Source organism: Balaenoptera physalus (genome assembly GCF_965194825.1).
Source record: "Balaenoptera physalus genome assembly, chromosome: 18".
Taxonomy (NCBI): domain Eukaryota; kingdom Metazoa; phylum Chordata; class Mammalia; order Artiodactyla; family Balaenopteridae; genus Balaenoptera; species Balaenoptera physalus.
In genome coordinates this window covers 3,378,314-3,401,261 of record NC_138899.1, presented here as the reverse complement: position 1 = coordinate 3,401,261, position 22,948 = coordinate 3,378,314, and the positions used below count along the sequence as shown (strand labels likewise).

General features: G+C 40.3%; 1 protein-coding gene across 5 annotated transcripts in view; it reads left to right on the top strand.

Annotated features, from left to right (window-relative positions):
- Nucleotides 1-17,214, top strand: part of MYO16 (myosin XVI) — a 546,696-nt gene extending 529,482 nt beyond the window's left edge. For all 5 annotated transcript variants that reach the window (XM_082435257.1, XM_082435255.1, XM_082435256.1 and 2 more), the window contains one exon: nt 15,872-17,214. In XM_082435257.1, the coding sequence (XP_082291383.1) occupies nt 15,872-16,099 (228 nt within the window). In that variant the 3' untranslated portion in view covers nt 16,100-17,214. The remainder of the gene's footprint in view (nt 1-15,871) is intronic.
- The last annotated feature ends 5,734 nt before the right edge of the window (nt 17,215-22,948 follow it).

Here is a 22,948-nt window from a genome sequence, read left to right as displayed (position 1 = left end):
GCCAGGTAACCTGATACAGGGAGCCCACGGATTATAAATAGAGCAAAAGCCTGAGCAGAGCAGAAGAGGGCGGGCCTGAAGGCAAGGGGACAGCAGAGAGGATGGATGAAATAAAGTGCTCAGCACTTGCCCTCGGCATAAAATTGCTATTTACACATCTGTTTAGGGGTCCACACTTGACATTGAAGAATGAGATTATTTTTTATTTGAGCATAGTTAATTTGTATTTGCATTCTCATTTTAACTTTACCAGATTTCACTGCCTGCCATTTTATTCCTCTCATCTATCTGTTCTGCCCAGTAATATTGTGTGGTTTATGATCTTCTATTTTCATTGTGGGCATTTATTGTATTTCTTGCCAAACTTTTTGTTATATTCTTTGGCTTTTTAAAAGAGCACTAAAAGTTGTTCTTAATATCTGTAATATCCAAATATTCAATGTAAGAAATCATTGATGGTTTCTGATAAAATAGTGGCAATCCCGTGCCTGAGAGCTTAATAAATATCTACTCCCTTCTGACACAGCCGCCAATGAAAGCCCTAACAGAATCAATACGCAGTTGATCCACATCAAGAAACAAATTGTTATGTGGTTTGTTTTACTGAACCATCAAAGGAACCTTTTTGTAATGTCACATATCAAAGAAATGAAGAGTTGCAGAGCGCTCAGTAAACCCAATGCCTTCTTTCTATATTCATTTTATTTGTCACATGGACTGCTTAAACTATATTGTGGCATGGAAGAGAAACAGTGTGTTAGATAAAATAACAAAATGTAGACACTTTTCCCTTAATGTTAAGGGGGTAATTCTAAAACACATGATGGGGAATAGAAATTAGATAACCATTTCCAAAGGAATTATGTGTATTTCACGTGTAAGCTACAAACTGAAGGAGATCTATCATAGAAAGCTCTTCACACCGCTGAGGTTTCGGGAAATCAGTATGCACCACTCGTGACTTCCATATTATGGGCAAGCAATGAAGGCAGTAAATTAATTTTATGGTTAAGAGTTAAATGGCAGCGTTTTCAACAGGAAAGGAACATGTCCTGTATAGATATATAGAAACTTGGAAAATAACAAAAACAAATCCTATATTTTGTATTTTTTCCTTCATAGAATTGTATCCTAAATGTATTCAAATGCAGAATGTTTTTCCAGTGAAGACATTGACTATTATCAATGAGGAAAAATCAATTTTAAGAAATATGAAAGGAACGAGAAAGCAGAATTGTGACTATGTGTTTTTTGTTTGTTTGTTTTGTTGCAGTATACTTGGTGACTATGTTTTTAAAGAGGAGAAAGGTCTTGTGATATCTCTGCAAGTCACCTTTCTCCTTTTTAAAAACATAGTCTCAGGACTTCCCTGGAGGTCCAGGAGTTAAGACTCCATGCTTCCCCTGCACGGGTTCGATCCCTGGTTGGGGAACTAAGATCCCACATGCGGCATGGCCAAAAAATAAAAATACAAACGCAGTCACAATTCTGATTTCTCGTTCCTTTAATATTTCTTAAAATACATTTCAGAAAGAAACAGGATAAGTAGGGCTGGGAGTGACAAGAGTGGTGTGGGAGAAGTTGGGGTAGGGCTGCAATTTTAAATCCGATGGACAACAAAAGCCTCGCTGAGCAAAGACAGAGTAAGAAAGTCAGAGAGTCAGCCAGGCTGAGGTCAGGGGAGCACTCCAGGTGGGGAAGGAGCAAAGACCCTGGACAGGAGCCGGCCTGGATCGCAAGATGGCCAGCGCGGCTGGAATGGAGTAACTCCATTCTGCAGTACGACTAGATGTTTCCCTGAAGAGCAGTAGAAATTACCATTAGCTATAAGTGTTAATTCTAGAAAAAGGGAACTTTTAAGTTACAAACGACAGCAAGAGGCTAAATGTTAAATCCCAGTTATGACTGTATTGCACTATCTTTCCTCAAAACTGTTAACCAGGTTTGCCTTTTCTATAAGTGGAAAATATAAGACAAATAGCTCTGTTCCTGCTCCAGATACAGAGAACTGGAAGATTGATACCTGGGAACCTGGGCCCCAGAGTTTCTGACTTATTAAGTGTACTGTTCTGTACATTAATGGGGCCTGACAACTTTGAAAGAAAAATTTAGGCTAAAGGAACAGAAAGTTTTCCATGGTGCTGAAACGTAATCTAGCCAACCGTGGTGAAGGAATTTATTTTATGACCTTAGTAGACCTCCAAGACCTGATTTTTCTCTGATTTCTATGATTACACTATTATTTGAAACTGTCATTTCTGACGGAGTCAGAAATAGGTTCTAAAACAGATGAACTATGATATTGGGAAGAAGTGTCATGAAGTCAATGACACAAAAAGCCTAGATTTTGAAGCCCAAGTGGATTTAAATTAATTGTATACACTTGCAGGTGATTTTTAATATCTATTTTGGGAAAGGAGTCTTGATTAAAAAGATCTGCTCTTGTATGTTGCCTACTTTGGCAGAATCTTGTCTATTTTCCTTTCTAATGCTTCCTGACATCTCGTTTCCTTTCTCTATTTTCTCTAGCATTTGTACCCGCATGATTTGCAACGACTATGTCTTAAAGACACAGTCATTGGCCCCTAGGCACCACCCCTGGCAGACACAGTGCCCACCAAATCCATTTCTTTGGAAGCGCTTAGCTAGACTACGTTTCCCAGCATGCTTGTGGTTGGGAGTGGTCATGTGACTGAGATACAGCCAATGGAGCAGGAGCTGTACTGATGTGAGCTCCCTCCAGCCTTGGCCCATGCAAACCTCCCTTGGACTGTGAGTGCTTTATGCCCTTTCCCATCCAAAAGCTGGATACACAATCCTCCAAGACCCTGGAAGATGCAGAGTACATTTGTGACAACGTGGAGGCCATCCATCCACTGATCAGAAACACCCATTTTAGCCTTAACATGAACAAGGCTAAAATGGGTGGATTTTGTGTCAACCCACTGGTATTTGTAGCTTGTCTGTTACAGCATCTTGGGTAATGTAAACTGGTACCCTTTCTCATTTATTTGGCCTAATGTTTTATGTGTTGCCACTGAGCATTATTTATAGTCCTTAATTCACTAAGTTTAGCCTGCATTATTATTTAGCAATCTTTATTCTTTAAGGTAGTAAAAATCATGCCTGTTCACGTCTTCTGATGATAGGATTATTGTTGCTTATCAGACATTTTAATACAAAATAATGATCACTGGTGCTCCCACCGAGTCATAAATATGTAAAACCAAAGCGTGTAATTCTTAACAACTGGTCGCACAGAGATCCCTCCAAATCAATAGACTTTATTTTACTCAGGGACAAAGTCAGACCCCTATAATAAACTGGGCATCCTGGAGAAATGGTCTAATACTCTTAGGACCTATTTGTGCATTTAATGATGAGAAGGAATTGCCTCTCTTATCTCTCATTCTCAAGTGGTGACCCTAACTGGTAACTAAACTTTGGAGGGAGACTCAAGGTTGAGGACAGAGAAGATGCTTCCCCCATGCAGTGAGTTCCACGGTCAATGGAGGTGCTAAACTATGCCCCTTTCTTAAATATAGTTGATTTTTAAAGTCTATTTAGATTGGGCTAGTAGTTTTATTAGCATTCAGTATCACGAAGTGGTTTTCCTCATTCTTATTTAATTATATTTAATACCATAACACACAGATTGTGATTGTTTCCGGAAATAAGTATTTTGAGAAATGAATAAGTTAACAGGTAAACTGTGCCCTACAAAGCAATGCAAGTGAAGATACTGGCTGTTTGGACAGTGGGGGTCAGTATCCTTGGACTTGGACCCTCCATCCTCTGGAGGCTGTGGAGTGCTTATCTGCCGTGGTTGTTCCCCTTGCTTTCCTCACTTTCACACCTATATCTTATCTCCTTTCTGACTTATTCACATCTGCATTACTAGTTCAAAGCTAACTCTCAAGTTGTACATCACATGACACAGTGTTTTCTCTCTCTTGTGTTTTTCGGTCATTGTCAATGTAGATGTGAACAAAAGTGTGGACACCATTCCTTATCCCACTCGACCCAAGTTGCCTTTCTTTTTGTGTGTCCGACTCATCCTTTTAGTCCAAAACAAATCCCACAGCCCAACAGGAATCTCTTGGCCGTATTGGCCTTGAAATGAGTCATGTCTCCTCTGTATTCCAACAACAGTCATTGCGTCTGTAATTTATTAGTCAGTTAATGCTGTGCTTCCTCATGAAGTTTTTGTGCTGACATCCTGTTTAAGCATGCTTATTCATCTAACTCTTTATGTTTTTATGTCCTGTTGCTCATACTCAAATGAAAGCCTCTTGAGGGAGCAGGTCGTACTGCACGATTCTAAGTCCAGTAGACCCCATCACAGCACTTTCTGTCTCATAATCATTGAAAGCACATGTGCTCATTGATTAGCAGACAAGAAAAACTTCTTGGAAGTCAACGTGATTAAGAAGGTCGACTAAACTCAATGTACTTGGATTTGAATCCAGACTCTACCACTGACTAGCCAAGTGAGTTTGGGCTTTAAAGATGAATTTCAGCATCTATGAAAAGAGGCTAATAATCCTTAACCTGCTTATTTCACATGGTTATGAGATTTTACTAGAATAACCTGTGAAAATGCTTTAAGAATATGAAACAAGATCATGAAGATGATGCTTGAAATGGGCTCTGGAAACCTTAAAGCTTTCTGTATCTGGGCGTACAAACTGGGACTGTTACAGAGAAGATAAATAGAATTACAGAGTGTGTTCTGGGTACATCTGATTGAATTGACATATAGAATCTATGTGAGGGTGAGTGATGAGGAAGCTGGAATAATTAGCGTGGTCAGAAAATACAGGGTTTTCTGTAACATGCTAAGGTGTGTGGACTTGACTCTTTAGGCTAGGGCAAGGCGGCGGCATTGAAGATTTTTGAAGAAGCAAATTTTATAAACAGACTTATTCTTTAGAGAGAGAAAATCTAGTAGATTATTTGTCCTTAATAATACCTCCTGGTATTTGCAGTGAGCCTGCCATATAATCCCAAGAAAAATATATTTAAAGGAATTGTAATACTCTTACTTTCTATGTTTCTGTTATAATAGATTTATGTTTTTCCATGTAGTCTCTGTATTTGAACCCATTACTGTAATATGTCATTACTATAAATGTACTCTAAATATACGTTATTAGTTTTTGCTACAGTCTTCTAGTCACTAATACTGGTACTGCCATGTTTTTAAGTGAATTGAGGTAAGAGACCAGAACTGATACAAAATCCATATCCTGAAATGTCACGAATTAATTGTCGTGTGATGCACAATCATGAATTTCTATTTTATAACTTTCCATCAGTAGGAAGAAACATGCATCCACTCATCAGAGTCCATTTTTATTCTTAGCTATGGACTTAAAATCAGCTGCAAAATGCAAATAAATGTCCACTTAAATTATATTAAATGTGCTCCAATATAATATTACTTATTATAAAAATAAAGGACAGTGGTTAATTTTTTTAAAGAAATCAACTTGCACAGATAAGGTAAAAAAATTAAAATCCTCTCTTCCTTCCCTCACTGTCTGTTGTCCAGATATACTCTTGTTTCCAATAGAACCTGTTCCTTTTAAGGGATATTTTCCCTTTTTTAACCCGTAGGCGAAAAAGGAGACAAAATAGCAAGAAAGAACGTAATTGGATTGCTGTCTAAATGACTATTTCTGAATTAAGAGGGATCAGCTCTCTTCTGCCTAAACCAGAAATGCTGTTTTGCTTTCAGATCATTTTCTTGATTTTTCTTCCTAAAGTATGGAGATACACAACCCTCTAATCAGAGACTTTTTGAATCAAATTTCATTTTAAGCCATGTCATTGGGATCTATTTAGGTAAACTTTGGTTTTACAAACTGATTTTCAAATTTCATTTTTTAATGCTTTTCCTCCAACATGTTGTTAGCATGAGTGGAAATGGAATTTGCATTTGAAACACTGATATTCACTATTCAGTCAGCCAAGAGGCTGTCTTCTTTTAATTTCCATAAATGTCAGTAAATGCCTCTTTTCACCTTTGGGTGAATAGTCAATAGAAAAATCAATGCTGTGACAAATGAACAGCAACATGATTTTACATATGAATTATTTAACAAAGACTATTTTTATCCTAGAAGGGAAAGACTTAAGGTAAAAATCAGCAGCAAATTATTAATTTATATTTATTAATATTATTCATAGAAATGCATAGCCACAGGAAGTGAGGAAAATTTGTATCTCATTTTTTAATTAGTTCATGTCATAGGACTCTGTTAATAACACAATAGAAAACCATTAAAAATTAGCAAGTAGATATATATGTAATAAACCTCATTAAGCCTTTACATAATGTTGTGCTTCCTTCTGGGTTGTGAGAGATTTTGTGGTTTTCAACCCCTGAAGGTAAGTGCACAGATTATAAAAGTCCCACTTAGGGATGTAGAACTTGCAAGAGGTCACTTAGTCAAATTCTATCTTCACGTCTAATTGCTGTCTCCTAGACATTAGAAGACACAAAACAGTTTACAAATCTGGAGTTGGGGGGTGGTGAAGAGGATGGAGCCTAGATTCATGACTTTTAAATACCAAATCAACAAGATTTTTCTCAATAACAGGGAAAAAAAAACACACATTATTTTTAACCCCATCCTGAGTTGTCCAGGTCGTAATCACCAGTGTCTTAAGTAACAGTATTTTCTAAGGATTAATTTCAATTAAGGAATCTTCTTGTTAAAAATCTGCTGAAAGGAAGGGATTTTGTTCCAGGATGAGTATCCTAGCCCATAGGGAAATGACTTCAGACTGTGATCATCTATGTGTCTGTTCACATGTTCTGGGAGCTTGACATGGGCTGATCAGAGGCATGGCTGTTTACTGAACATGGATGGCTTAGCTCCTCCCTTGCTCCATCCTTCCATAAGGGCAGAATGGAGAAAGTGGAGCTATATATGCAAGCCAGGCCACATTTTAGGGGGTCTAAACTGACAGGAGGGTGTCAGTTTAAAATGCTGACCACCCCTTAAGTGCAGCCTACCTGCAGTGACTCAGGTGTTGCTTTCCAGTGGTGCTGGAGGAGTCACATTATCTCAGCTCCCAGTAAATACTTAATCCAAGTGGACCCTAAGCTCTGAAGTTTCCAGATCTCTTCCAGGTGTCAAATTTTCAAATAAAAATCACAGAATAATTTCCAAGTGTATTATTAGATCCTCCACCAAACAATTTGTTTTCAAAGACATTTAAGCTGACAGATAGTGTGTGCCCTTTTCTAGAAGCCTGAGTTTTGCACCTGTTATAGAATAGTACCATTTTTCCCCATGACATCCAAAAATAATAATTCTGGGCATAAGATGTCTTAGTCCATTCTGGCTGCTGTAACAAAATGCCACAGACTGGGTGGCTTATAAACAACAGAATTCTATTTCTCACAGTTCTGGAGGCTGGAAGTCTGAGATCAGGGTGCCAGAGTGGTTGGGTGAAGTCTGTTTTTCAGGTCACAGACTTCTGGCTGTGTCCTTACAGGGCAGAAAGGGTGAGGGAGCTCTGTGAGGTCTCTTTTATAAGAGCACTAATCCCATTCATGAGGGCTCCACCCTCATGACCCAATCACCTCCCAAAAGCCTTATTCCAAATACCATCACTTTGGGTGTAGGACCCCAACATGTGAATCTGGGGGACACACATTCAGACGGTAGAATAGGATAAGCCTATTTGATTGCTCGAGGCATTGCATCGTTTGGCCACCCTGAAGTCTAGGGTGACTGTCCCACGCTCTTCAATGACCCCTCTCACCAACCATTCAAACCCATGTAGGCAGGTCTGAATTCAGAGTAACTAATGAGTCCGGGACGCCTCACACCCTGTGTGATTTCAGAGCAGCAGAGCATTTTTAGTACGTTCCCAGGGCTTTAAAGTGTTTGAAAGGGTCTTATCTGAATCTGTGAGATGTGAATTACATCTCAAGTCTGAGAATTCATCCACAGTCCGTCTGGCATTGCTCAAAGGCACTCTCTTCCTTTCCCTTCCCAGGAATTGACGGAGGTGTGGTGCTCAATTGCCCCCCAAGTTTACAAAAAAGTGAAACCACAAGTCTAATACACCGTGATGACATTTGTCCCTTTTCTCAAACATGCATCTTGGCATTCATACACTGACTCCATCCAGACCCTCTACGTAAGTGCATTGGATGCATTGTGCTGGGCAGAGATTAATTTACTAATTTACCAGTTTTAGACTCTAAAGGACACCCATAGTCTTGTCAAGCAGTGACTAATTTTACTTACAGGGAATTCTACCCACTTAGATCAGCGTTTTCCCCCCACTTGTATATTATAATATATATGACCCTTTTTAAATAATAAAAAGTCATCCTTGACTCTTAACATTTCTTAAATTATTTCATTATAATGTTAATTAAGTGTATACACATATCATTACGTAAAATCTCTTTATCCTTTTAGCTTTTACTACAGCTATAAAATCAAAACCAATTTACAAACTGAGTGAAACAAAAACCTACAAAAGCAAGAAAACATTAACATTCACAACATTTATGTTAGGTATGATTTTCTTTAGCTGAAATTACTGTAGAAAATATGAATCTGGCACTGACTCAAATCCATGAACTTTGGTACAGATCTGCCATCTTGTGCCTTTGATTGGTCCCAGTCTATCACTTCTATTTGAACTGCTAGGCAACCTACCCTATGATGTCAAATCACTTAGCTTTTTATTGGAGGAAAGTGCCTTATTTGAACACCAAATCCATCTACCTTTTTCTCATTAACCTGAAACAAGATAAACAATATTACCTGTGTCAATCTGCTTGTAAATAAAAACCGAAGTCAGAAAATTAAATCTCACTGAGCGCTAGCTTAAAAAGTAGGTATTCAAGTGATCCAAAGCACATACAAATAAAAAAGCAAAAAATTTGAGGCTGTCCCAAGAACTTGAGGAGCCCTGAAAATACATATACAAATCCCAGTTTCCAAAACATTTAACTGTTGTTTCAGCTACTCACTACTGCCCTTTATATCTTACTCTAAAATTCAAAAAACTTCTAGACCTTCTTCTTGCATAACTTTCTTTAGTTGTAAATCATATATAAACCCTAGTTATGTTATAAGTCTAGCGTGTTGCTCAGTATTTTGAAATCTTCTTGTTACTAAGGAAGGAAAAGACTATTGTATATTTTTATGGGGCCACAAATTGTGAGAAGTACTTTCCTTTAACATTATCTGATTGAGTCATCAGGATAATCATAATTCAGAATGTTTAGGGATTTTCTCAAGTCAAAGAGTTAACCATGACACAGTCATGATCGCCCGCGTTTATAGAGCACTAATTACATTTTTAGGGCCCTCTTAAGTAGCCCAGATCCGTCCTTTTGAGGTAGAGGATTACTGTGCACCCGCGTTACAGGTGAGGAAGCTGATGGGCTTGCTTAAGGTTACACAGCCATCGGGTGCCAGATTCAGGATTCCACTCCAGGCACCCTGGCTGGAGAGTCCTGGTTTGTCAACCATCCCACACCTGTTCACACCAGAATCAAAGTCCCCGTGGGTTTGTGATTCCCTGTTAGAGAATGAAGTTCAGTGTCATTACTGGTGCTTGTCTACATCAAGCCCCGTGGAAGTGCCTTCTTTCCCCCTTTCTACCCGGTGCCCATTTCATTTTTCAAAATTCAGATCAAAGTTACCACCTCTGTGAAGTCTCTCCAGACCTTCCTCCATAACGCCCCCTTCCCCAGGTAAACAGTGAAAAAAATTTTTTAAAAAACCTCCCTCTCGTTGACCTACTCCATCTCCATGCCCCGTGCAGCATGTTAAGGCACTGACGTCATTGGCATGTCTAAAAATTCCTTTAAAAGCAGGGCTTTAGTCATTTTCATGGCACACAAAGGTGGTACCACGTAGAACCCAGAGGTTCCTAGGTGTGGAACACTTCTTACTTTCCCAGCTACAGCTCTTGCCTTCTGGTTCTGAAAGAGAATGTTTTCATGTACAAACACTAGTCTATAAACATGCCAGAAAATAAAATAAGTAAGGAAGTAACTATCTGAAGTGGTGGCATGGGCTGTAGATATAGCTTTTAAAGCAATGGGGAGCAGGATTTAAGTTAAAAGACACCAATATGACATCCTTTAATCTCCAAACAAATCAGGATCAATGAGACCTGGGTGAAGCCAGCTGACTCCAGGCCCACACTGCCAGCGGCATCCTTAAGCACCAGAGTCGCTTCTCTTTATGAAAAGAAATGGTTCCCTTTCGATACCAAAGCTATTTTGTGTTACAAAATCATTATTGCCTTTTTAATGATAATATTTAATTTGTTGTGAAATAACAAATAATGGTAAGGGAAGCTGTAATGGTTTTTGTTACTACAGATAGGACATGAAATTTAAAGAATGACAAAACACTGATTTAGATGTTTTTACCGTGCTAGATAATATTGCAGATACTTTTTTTCCTCATCTATTTCTTGACCACAATTTAAATAACATTCATAGCTGTATTTGGTTGCTATTCTAAAATAGTAAAGCTCTTTCACTGCCTGTGACAAATATGACTCTTGTGCCTCATAACCTGATACATTTAATAAATCTAAATAAAGCAGATTAACCATCATTAGTCAGGGCATCCTGTCCTCATCTTCTCATCCGTTCATTATCTCACAGATCATTATTTTAAACTACCCTTCGAACTTCATTGTGTTGAAAGTAGTGACCTATCAAATATCCTTACCCAGAATTTTAACCTTCATTTAAGGCATAACCTGTGAAGGTTCCTTGTGTTTTTTTTAAATGGAGATCAATAATGTTAATATTTTAGCATCTCATTTATGCCATTCCAGCAGCTACCTTTCTATACCTATTAGATTTTACTCAATACCTATTAATCTCTGTAATACAAAGTTTCATGGGATCTCTCAAAAAGAGAGTGTATTCTGAGCATTAGTTTGATTATTGCAAACATCAGTCAAATTTTTGCTTCTTAAGGAAGCATGGAGAGCTCTTGGTGGTTGATTCAAAGATGGTGTTCTTCTGTACCCACTACATTATTCAAGACATCGATACCCTCATTAAGAAAGTGCTTTCTAATGCTTTGTATGTATAAGTTTCACCTTTTATAATGTGCTTGGGAATTCAGATATTTTTAGTAAACGTTGAGAAGCTTTGAAAGGATAGAGAGCTTTTTTTTTTTTTTTTCAGTGAAGCAGTGACTCAGGGGATTTGGGACATTTTATGTCAAAATCCCTCCCCACAAGCCTAATTCAGATCAGCAGCTCCTGAAAGTCACTCTCAGTAGATTGGGCTGCTTCTGTGGAGTGACTCCATCTCTAAATCTTTCCTGTTAACGAAGGTCTCAGCAGAGGGTCACACCTAGTGTATATTTTTGGTCATTATGAAAAGCTGCTGAAAAGAGTTTAGGATTGAGAATAACTATAGAATAGGTGCATTTTGTGGTTGATAAGAGGACAGAGTGTGTGGTCACAACAGCATGAAAATAAATACAGCACATGCCAGCCAGCTGCAGAAGAACAGCACCAACTGCGGGGTGGAGATTTGGATTCTGTTTTTATGCTTTACTCTTTTTGTTAGGAATTGGCCTCCATTTATGGATACAGACATAGATATAGATATAGATATTTGCATCTTTCTTTTAGATTAATTGAAATTTATTATTTCATAATAATTTATTAATTACACATTCTATTATTATTCTTTTTGTACGTTCCTAGAGAATAAAGCATGAATCCTTGATTTATTTCATCTTAAATTGTATTACTTCTGTCATTTTCCTAATGCTGCTAGAACCTCAGAACCTCTGAACTCCATGTAACCCCTCCTGACTTTTGCAGTTATTGTTGGCGCGTTGTTCTACATACGACTTAAAGTCTATAAGACATTTTCCAAACGCATAACTTGTATTTACCCATGGATTTAATTCCAGTGTCCTTAATCCTCTCTTAAATTTCCTTTTTTTTTTTTCAGCTAGGATCATTTTCTTCACCTTAAAAAAAATAATCAAGACCTGTGATAGCAAACTTCCTCGTTCTTGTTTGTCCAAAAACATTTTATTTCACTTTCATTTTTTATTTTTTTAATAGTAATCTTTTATTTATTTATTTATTTGTATATGTATTTTTATTTTTGGCTGTGTTGGGTCTTCGTTTCTGTGCGAGGGCTTTCTCTAGTTGCGGCAAGCGGGGGCCACTCTTCACCGCGGTGCTCGGGCCTCCCACCATCGCGGCCTCTCTTGTTGCGGAGCACAGGCTCCAGACGCGCAGGCTCAGTAATTGTGGCTCACGGGCCTAGCTGCTCCGCGGCATGTGGGATCTTCCCAGACCAGGGCTCGAACCCGTGTCCCCTGCATTAGCAGGCAGATTCTCAACCACTGCGCCACCAGGGAAGCCCTCACTTTCATTTTTGAGGGATACTTTTTTTTGAGTCTAGAATCCTAGGTTGAATTACTTTCTTTCAGTACTTTAACTTGTGATTCATTGTTTGCTGGCTTCCAGTATTTCTGTTTAGAAGTCAGCTTTCATTCTCATTGTTGCTCCCTTGAAGGTATTGTGTTTTTTCTTGTAGATTTTGAAAACATTTTTCTTTGTCATTGACCTTTGGCATTTTTAATATGATCTGCCTTCTTTTCTTATTGTTGATGGTGGAGTGTATTTATCGTGGTTTACCAAACTTCTTAATATGTATGTGGGTGCCATTCACAAGTTTTGGAAACTTATCTCTGAATATTGCTTTGCCACTTTCTTTATATCTCTTCTATCAATACTTCTGCTACTCCTTTTCTGTTTATGTCTACTCTGCTATATCTTTCATTTGTCCATCTTTTTCTCTGTCCTTTTAAACATTTAATCACAGGTATTTTAAAGTCTTTATCTGCTAACTCTAAACCTGGATCATTTGTGAATCTGTTTTATCTTTTGATTTGGGGTAGATTTCCTTGTCTCTTCCCATGTATAGTAATTTCTAATTGCATGCTAAGCATTGTGTGTAAACAAACTATAGACACTACTGACGATGTTTTCTACCTGAGGCGATTCCACCATCCTGTGTTAGGAAGCAAAGGTAAGAGGTGGTCACCTCAATCCAATCAAATATTCCACAGTGATGGAAAACCAGCCTCCCTCTGGTTCTCCCCTCATCCTCAGGCTGCACTGAGAACCTGACAGGTGTTTGTTCATCAGCACTGAAACATTACAGTAGCTCCAGCTCTGCCCTTCAGAGCCCCTGGCCCCATTCAGCTGTGCACCCCACTCAGTTTCAAAATCTGCAAGTCTTGAAGATGAGACTAGTCACGCGCTTGAGGCTGTCATCTCCCCTTTCATACTTTTGCTTCCGAAGCACCTCTATCACTATAGGAGATTTTACTCTGCTTTTTTATAAGCTCTTGACTCAAGGCACCACTCGCTCATATAGTTGAAGAACTCAACAAATGTCCTTTGGGGAAAATGACCATGCATTTGAGGGTCCTCAGGTTTTCAAATTGTGTCTCTTGTTCCCATGCAACTGCAAAATATGGTATGGACTTTCTTTCTTTTAGAAAGGGCTCTCTAGACCTACAGAAGAATTCAGAATTAGCAAATGTCCCCAGGAGAAAAAAATAGTAGCTGTTAATTATTTGATTATCTATTCACTCAGAAAGATTCTTCCCATCCAGGATTTTAGTTTCTCTAGTTCAAAGTTTTGCCAGAGCTTTCTGGTGTTTCAAAATTATGATTTTTGGTAATGTAGCCCATTTTTGCACTTTTGCAATGGGAGCAGTAACCTGTCATGACCTAAACATCCTAGGCAGAAGTAGAAGTTCCTTGTTCTGTTTCTAAATAGATCAGTATTAAGTTGTGTTACTTCAGAAAGATGGTATCTCAAGGAAGTGTTGGGAAAATAATCTACTGAGATGATCAATTAAATATTCTCTCATAAGAATAAGTCCAAGGACTGTATTTTTCAGAGATGGCTATTATATGCTGAGTGTGCCAAGGAACATGTATACACATATTCAATATCCAATGAGGAAACGAGACTGAAGCTAAATGTAATCAACACAGCATCCACTAGTGGAGAAAATAGAGGAACTAAGATACGTTAGTGAAAGAAACACACAGATTTCACTCAAATCCCAATGAGAAAAAGAAGTAAAGAGGAAGATGATATAGGGACGCTGGTCTTTGGCGTATATCAGGTCCTGGACACCGGCTATTGGGCAAATGACAAGCACTGTGGGGCAATAGGAAGACAGACTCTGGAACCAGACCTCCTGGTTCCACCATTTTCCATGTGACTTTGGGCAGATGACTTAGCCTCTCTGTGCCTCAATTTCCTCATCCGCCAAATGCTAGCACTGCTTTGTAGAGCTCTTGGGAGCGTTGCATGAGTTAATATTTGTAAGGGGCTTAGAAAAGTACTGATGCATCTTTACCATTCTGAAGCGTTTACTAAATAACTAATTTTATGCACACCCTCCACCCGGCTCTCTTGGCTCACTTCCCTGACAGTAGAGGCAATCTGGCTTCCACAAGAGTCTCCCAGCAGGAGAATTCTGACTTCCAGGTCATTCTGGTGCAGTCCTGGAGACTAGAGAGAAACCCCCTTTTAAGGGGGGTATACTGCTTTAGCCACTCACTTTCTATCAGTGCCTGGAGGTTGCTTTGGGGATTGGACGATCACAGGCCTGTTTTGCACACTGGTTGTCTAAGCTTCAATTGGGAGAAATTCATTTTCCTAATAACCAGCCCAGAAATCTAGTTACGTACTTCAGGTATGGGTTTGACCTCCCAGCTTCTGTGTTTTAACATTGTTTCTTGATATTCAGCCCATTTCTGTGATTCTAGGCTTTAAAATCTTCTTCCTCAGGTAAACAAGAGGCTTGGGTGTCCAGGTGAGGATGTTGGCTTTAGAATTCTATGGAACATGGATGGCCTTGTTGTTTTCAAGTGACTATCCTCACATAAGCCAACCACCATGCCCTGCTTTGTTTTATTCTCATTTATCTTGATGGAAAGGATGGAAGTGATGTGGGAACAAAGTAGTAGGTGCCTTGAGGCCATCTCGTTCCCTCTGAATTCTCCCCAGTAGTCCCATTCTGATGTCCAGAATCTCATTTTGTTAAACCAGCATACTCACTACAGAATTGACGGAAAATTTGGTTTCTGCAGCGTGCAGCTGCTCCAGATGACTGGCCGCTGGCAGAGGGCAGAGCCCACAGCGTGTAGCCTGCCCGTCCCCACATGCCCTAGCTGTCCCTGGGGGCAAGCTCTGCCTCTCTTCAGGGACTCCAAGGAAGCCAGACCGAGCAGCCGATACACTTGCACGCGGTGATGCCCTCCTGCAAAGATCCCTGAAGTTCCCATGTCTGTGGATTCCTGGGGCTAATGCGTAATGGTCAGAGTTGGGGTCACATGAGCTTAAAAGGTGTTGACTAGTAACTGTGCGTAGACAGAGGGGTGGATCCTGGAGTGGGATGCAGCTGAAGAAATCCAGAAACATCTGTTATAGACAGAATTACAATCGTGATACATTCAATGAAGAAAAAGTCCAAGATGTCGTAAGGATGTATATAGCAAGAGAGGGCAAAGGGCAAACAGACATGTGATTCCTTCCTGTATCACTGGAGGTACATCACCTGTTCCCCAGGGTATTTACCCTAATTGATTTCCAAGTTCCATTCATCCTCCTAATTCGGCAACTCACAGCCAACCTGCTTTGGATGCCGTTTCCCAGGGCAGCAGAGCCAAGAGTTTCTAGAGGGGACGTCCAAGGTCTCTTTCCACCCCGTCAGAGCCTTGGCATCCAGGTGGTGCTCTTATACTTCTCATGCATTCACAGTATCTGATGCTCCTCTTTCCCTCCCCTGCTTCCCTCCCCCAGGTAATCCATCAGCTGAGGCTGTCCGAGAATGAGAGCGTGGCCCTTCGGGAACTCCTGGACTGGAGGCGGAAACTCTGCGAGGAGAGAGAAGACTGGCCACAGATCCTGCACCACGCGGAGCCCAGGGCACCTCCGCCACCTCCGTGCAAGAAGCCCACGCTCCTGAAGAAGCCCGAGGGGGCCTCCTGCAGCAGGCCGCCCCCCAAGTTCTGGGACACTACCCTGTGATGGGCCCCGACTGCAGACTCGCTGCCTGGGGATGCCAGGTTCACAGACAGAGGCTGCCCCTGGTACACGCTAGGGGCTCTGTCCGCATCTACACGAAAAGCACAGGACAGCCCAGTTAAATACACGAGATTCCCTGGGTGTGTGAGTGTGCGTGTCTCTGTGTGTGTGTCTGTGTTGTCTCACCCGTTCTGCGGGGATGCACTCTGATCTTCAGGCTCTGTGGTCCTAGGGCCGTGCTGCCCCCAGGTAGCGAGAGAAAGGCCGGACAAAGCGCGGATGAGCAGGGAGAGGACGACGGAGGAGGGGGACGCCTACACCGCAGAGTGGTTTCTATAGGGTCTGACCACTTGCTTCTTGCCCTCCAGTCATTTTACTCTCATACACTCTCCAGGACCTAGGTTTTATTTCTTTGTAGGTGTTTGCGTTTTATTGGCATTACAATCCCGTTAATGACCTACATGTTTGTTATTGGATTTTATAATTTTATGCAATCGGTGCTGCTCCCTTTCTTCAAAATACAGACTTTAAAAAATCATTTCCAGAACTCTTCTTTTCCTACATACCTTTTTGTTTAATGTAGACTACCGAAAAATCCCGAGGCTGTGTTGTTGTTTTAGCTTCACCGTTCCAAGCTCTGCAAACGTACAGCTGGAGTCCGATGTCTTGTGTTTCATTCACTGATCAGGAGACGGTTCCTTCCTGTGCCCTGTGGTTCCAGGCACACGGGCTGTGAGCTCTTGATTGAAATCTCATACCCTGACTTCAGTAGAGGTTACAGGAAATGAGGCGGCACCCCCTTAAATGCATATGGCTTCAGATTCATGGGGAGCTGGGGGTGTGCAGGGGGCATATCCATCCAAAGGTCTACGCGGTACCGATAAGCGTGCTGAGATGTGCCGGTCCGAGCCGTGGTGCTGCCCCACAAGACGCTTGTCCTCTCTGAGCTCCACTGCGTGTCTCACCCGCTCCATGTCCTCAGCCCTCCTGTGATGCGCCTGCCTTGCTTATCCATGCGCTTCTGTTGGCCTCAGACCGTGGTGTCTTGCTCCTTGGAACTTTGTTTTCATACCAGCCTTTGCAAAGTTACTGTGCCAATAAAAGGGTACAACTCTGTTCTTCTGTGGTGTTATTTATGTGCCACTGTTGTTTTCCACAAACACTTCCGTTTCTGGATCAGATCAGTAGCAGCAAGGAGACCTCTGTTCGTGTGTTCTTCTCACAGCATCTTGCAAACTTTAGGATCTACGGTTTGTTTTAAAAGGAAGATTTTTATGGTTATTCATACATAACTACCAGGTAGGCCTATGTCAGTTGTAGGAAAAATATGTTAATTATTTAGGAATACTAATCGGCCAGTAAATCAGGAGAGGACTTCCATTGAAAGGATGATCTGTGATGCTCACAGGTCCCACACCGAGCCAGGGAGGCCACACGGAGAAGCACCTGGGCGCGGCCAGAGGCAGAGGAAACAGGGGAGCTGGTGGGCTGGAGCTTTTCCTGTGGTTTCCTGGGAAGGAACGGGCGAGGTGGGTGTGCACGTGTGGACTGACGGGCTTGGATGGTTTCAGTCGCTCTCGGGCACAGAGGCTGCCCCGGTCCTCTGGTTGCTGGCCCCGGGTGGGGGGATAGTGGCCTGGAGTGGGAGAGATGGATTGAAGGCGGTGGATGGGCCGTGGGCTCTGGAAGGGTCGGGGTTTTCTTCTATCTCTGGGACTTGGCCAGCCCTGGGTGGGGCAGTTCCTTCAGCCTCAGCCAGGGACAGATGTGGAAGCATCAGAATGCAGAAAATTAAAAGATGTAGTTGAGACATGGTTAAGTGGCAACAGGACTGATGTCACCCAACAAGTTCAGGGGGTGTCCGCCCGACCGCCAGCTGGACAGCCACCGAGCCTCACTCCCTGCTCTTTCTTCGCACTCTCCCCGACATCCAACCTCCTAACCCCAGTCCCTAAGTAACTGCGACACCAATTCCCTTGAGACACCTGCCTCCTTGGCCAAACTTTCACATTGTAGGCACTTCATGACGTTGGTTGCATTAAAAGTGGGAACTGGATTTCTCCTGCTAACACACACGGTGTTTTTATTTAGACCAGAATGAAAAGTGAACCGTCCAGGAATTCGACTTGTGAGAACTTGTTGCAAATGTTCATTGAGCACTTGCTGTGACTGTTTTGGTTGCTTTGCACATAGTATTCCAACCCTGACACTGACATATGCCTTCCTGATAATTCTCATAATCTGGGTACCGTCCCTGAAGTTGAAGCTCAGAGTTTTAAGGAGGCTGTCAGAATATAAACCCTCATCTTTATGATTCCAAAGCTCATGCCATTTTAACTTGATAGACAGAAATTTTATACTTATTGTATGGAAGTCTATCTTGAAAAACTTCACTAAATGATCTTTTGGGGGGTACACCGCTGTGTGAAACTCTGATGGAAGCCTATTACAGGGAAGGTGTACATGAAGCAAGCCACCCAGGCACATATGGATCCAAATGGCACACTCTCTGTTCTATTAACCTGGTCACAGTGTGGGGCTTGTGTAGTTATAACCTGATCCTGACCATCACGTACTCAAGCATCAGGCAATAGTAAATATTTAGTCTGTTTAGTAATCCCTTTGTCTCATCTAAGGTTGTGCATCTTCCAGAGCGAAAGGCCAAACCCCTTGAAGATTTTCTGACACACAGTCTCCTGACTCAGTAAGTACAGCATTTTGTGCATTGCTTTCTGCTCTCCACAGTGGAGAGATTTCGGTGTGTGTTCATCAGTAGCTTACAACCAGCTGATTGTACCTGTTCCACTTATATGATGGAAAAATCAGCTCAGACTCAAAGCATTTCATAGCCAGGAGAGTATTAACAACAATAATAGTCAAAATAATATGAGATAAAGTCCAAGTCTGTGGGGATATTAAAGGTACTCTCAGAGTGGTTCTCTAACAATTATAACATTGTCAAGATAATAAACAGGAGTGCCATTCCGGGTAATAAAGCACGGAATGTTACTCCACATAAGCAAGATTTCAACAATTGTGTATGTTTGCAATATATTTAATGACAGTATTTTAATTGCTATCAGACCATAAGGTATGAATTATGATATATTATCAGGCCTGAGACCTTATATTTAGCGACATAATTGGTGTGAATTATTACCCTATGTTAAGACACTGCCCAGTCTTATTGCTTTAAAAAAATGCTTTATGAGAGGGCTCTAAAAACTACTATCAAAATGTTCAGGGCTTCCCTGGTGGCGCAGTGGTTGAGAATCTGCCTGCCAATGCAGGGCACACGGGTTCGAGCCCTGGTCTGGGAGGATCCCACATGCCGCGGAGCAACTGGGCCCGTGAGCCACAACTACTGAGCCTGCGCGTCTGGAGCCTGTGCTCCGCAACAAGAGAGGCCGCGATGGTGAGAGGCCCGCGCACCGCGATGAAGAGTGGCTCCCGCTTGCCGCAACTAGAGGAAGCCCTCGCACAGAAACGAAGACCCAACACAGACAAATAAATAAATAAATAAATAAATAATTAAAGGTGCTAATAATTAAAAAAAAAAAAAAAAAAAAAGCCAGACCCTTAGCTGTTTTAAAAAAAAAAAAAAAATGTTCATAGTGGGTTAAAATGATTTAAAATGCATTTTCCACAGTGGAAAAATATATCATTAGTATTCTTAAATAGTGGCATATAATTTAGTAGAATTATGCTACCCAATGAAAGCAACAGCCGATTAAAATCTTAGATTTGTAAATGAACTTCACACAGAAACATTACACAACTTGGACAAAAAGTATATTCTGAATTCCATAGTCTAGAAAGTTGGATACATTTCTGAGAAAATTCTATTCCTGTCCATTTTCAGCCAGACATCAAACTCAACTCCTATCACAGTAAAGGACGTGAAGTTATTACATAATAACATTCTACAATGGGACACATTTTACCCCCTCGCTATTACTCTGCACTGCTAATTTTGTCCCAACTTTTAAATGTATGTCTTTAGTTAGAAGTTAAAAAGTTTTATTTTTATTTTAATTCTCATTGGGAAATTTTCAACAAAAACATTCAAAGCTGGAAAAAAAACCAAACAAACACGGTGTTCCAAGTAAAAGTTCAATGTAATTTCATTACATTTTTCAAATTGCTTTTAGCTTCACATAAAAATCCAGGTAATGGAGATGAGAGCCATAATATTTCTATTTATTGTGCAATGGTATATACTCCACAATGTTCATGGTTTCCCAAAACAGTAGCACTGCTTTCAAAAAACTGAAAAATATATTCTTTATCCCCATTGTACTTCCTTTACATCTTATTCCTAAGCAATGACTTTATCAAACAAATTCTACAATGTTCTACCCATATGAGTTACAAAGTTACCCACCTAGCAAGGGGTTGTAGCATGCTGAGTTACAGCCTGGAAGAATTACCTTTGTAGTTTTTCTCTTTACCTAAGTACCGTGGACCCCTGGGATGTTCCATTATTGTGGTTTCAGTAAGTTTCTCTAAAATCCAGGATGCTTTGTAAAACTTTAAAGATGACTTTTTCAAAGGGTAAGTCTTATTGGATTGCCTATAATACATCTCTATCACCTGTTCTAATTTCTCAGATCACTTTTCAGACTTTTAAAAAAAAATCTATGTCTAAAATATCATTTTTGTATGATCTGACAGCACAATATAACCTGGATTTTATGTCGTTTACCAGATCATTACAATGGCAGAAGAAAATCTTGAGGTTTTCTCATAAGAAAATATCAAAGGTGAATAAATCTATGCATTTATTTCAATTTTTGTTTTATAATAAGAATGCATCAGATGTGTCTTCTCTTTCCTTTGAATTAGTCATCGACAGACATCCTGGCATATCTGCTAGCTTGCCTTTTCCTACAGCCCCAGGGAGCGTGTGCTGCTTCAAAAGAAGGCTCCAGAGCTGGCCCAGATGACATTTTCCTGATGTCACCCCTTAGTTTCTAAAGTCTAAAGAAAATGAAAGAGAATGAAACTATTGATAAATTCCAAAGGGGGAAGTTCAAATCTCTAAAGAAAAATGGAATAAAACCAAATTCAATTGGAGGTTTTGATCTTTTAAGATTTCTGCAAACAAAGAGGCTGGAGGTCCCTGATCTAAAACAATGGTTGAAAGTGTATAAATTCTGTCACATTGTGAAGAGTGGTTTTCCTACTGAACCTATCTTGAGGGCTCTATTAAGCTGAATTGCATCAAACCAGGTCTTATATGATAATCAGAACTGGTCCACCCAGCAAATTCCTTGTTGTGGTGCACCCACATTATTGTTGAATAAAATAATCAATCTTAATACTGCAAAATATTAAGCGTTTTGGATACTTTTTTATATAAATAGGCTGTACATACATGTGTGTTGTAGGGGAAAGGGTTCTTCAGAAAATTCTGCATTTGGAGAACTGTTGTCATTCCCTTGGGCTCTGAAGCTGTTATAAGGGGATAATATTCCATATTTTAAAAAGCAAGAAAAGTTGCCTAGCAGAAGAGACGAGAAGCCACAGGAAATCCACATAGTCGTGACCTCAGCTCCTGAAGGCTGTCAAGGGCAGGGAAGTAGGGAATTCAAGGTGACATTGCATAACTACTGGACACCAGGAACACCCACCTTCCAGCCCCTGGTGAAAGGCAAACCCTACAAAGATGGAATGCTTGGTGCCCAGAGCATCCAAAAGCCAAAAGTTGGCTCACAATGACTCTAAGAAAAACCTCATTAAAGGTCCAAGTTTGGTAAAGTTGCAGGATACAAAATTAACGCACAGAAATCTCTTGCATTCCTATACACTAACAACAAAAGTTCAGAAAGAGAAATTAAGGAAACAATCCCATTCACCATTGCAACAAAAAGAATAAAATACCTAGGAATAAACCAACCTAGGGAAGTAAAAGACCTGTACTCAGAAAACTATAAGCCACTGATGAAAGAAATCAAAGATGACACAAACAGATGGAGGGATATACCATGTTCTTGGATTGGAAGAATCAATATTGTGAAAATGACTATACTACCCAAAGCAATCTACAGATTCAGTGCAATCCCTATCAAATTACCAGTGGCATTTTTTACAGAACTAGAACAAAAAATCTTAAAATTTGTATGGAGACACAAAAGACCCCGAATAGGCAAAGCAGTCTTGAGGGAAAAAAACGGAGCTGGAGGAATCAGACTCCCTGACTTCAGACTATACTATAAAGCTACAGTAATCAAGACAATATGGTAATGGCACAAAAACAGAAACATAGATCAACGGAACAGGATAGAAAGCCCAGAGATAAAGCCACACACCTATGGTCAACTAATCTATGATAAAGGAGGCAAGGATATACAATGGAGAAAAGACAGTCTCTTCAATAAGTGGTGCTGGGAAAACTTGACAGCTACATGTATAAGAACGAAATTAGAACACTCCCTAACACCATACACAAAAATAAACTCAAAATGGATTAGAGACCTAAATGTAAGATGGGACACTATAAAACTCTTAGAAGAAAACACAGGAAGAACACTCTTTGACATAAATCACAGCAAGATCTTTTTTGATCCACCTCCTAGAGTAATGGAAATAAAAACAAAACTAAACAAATGGGACCTAATGAAACTTCAAAGCTTTTGCAAAGCAAAGGAAACTACAAACCAGACAAAAAGACAACCCTCAGAATGGGAGAAAATATTTGCAAATGAATCAATGGACAAAGGATTAATCTCCAAAATATATAAACAGCTCAAGCAGCTCAATATTAAAAAAACAAACAACCCAATCCAAAAATGGGCAGAAGACCTAAATAGACATTTCTCCAAAGAAGACATACCGATGGCCAAGAAGCAC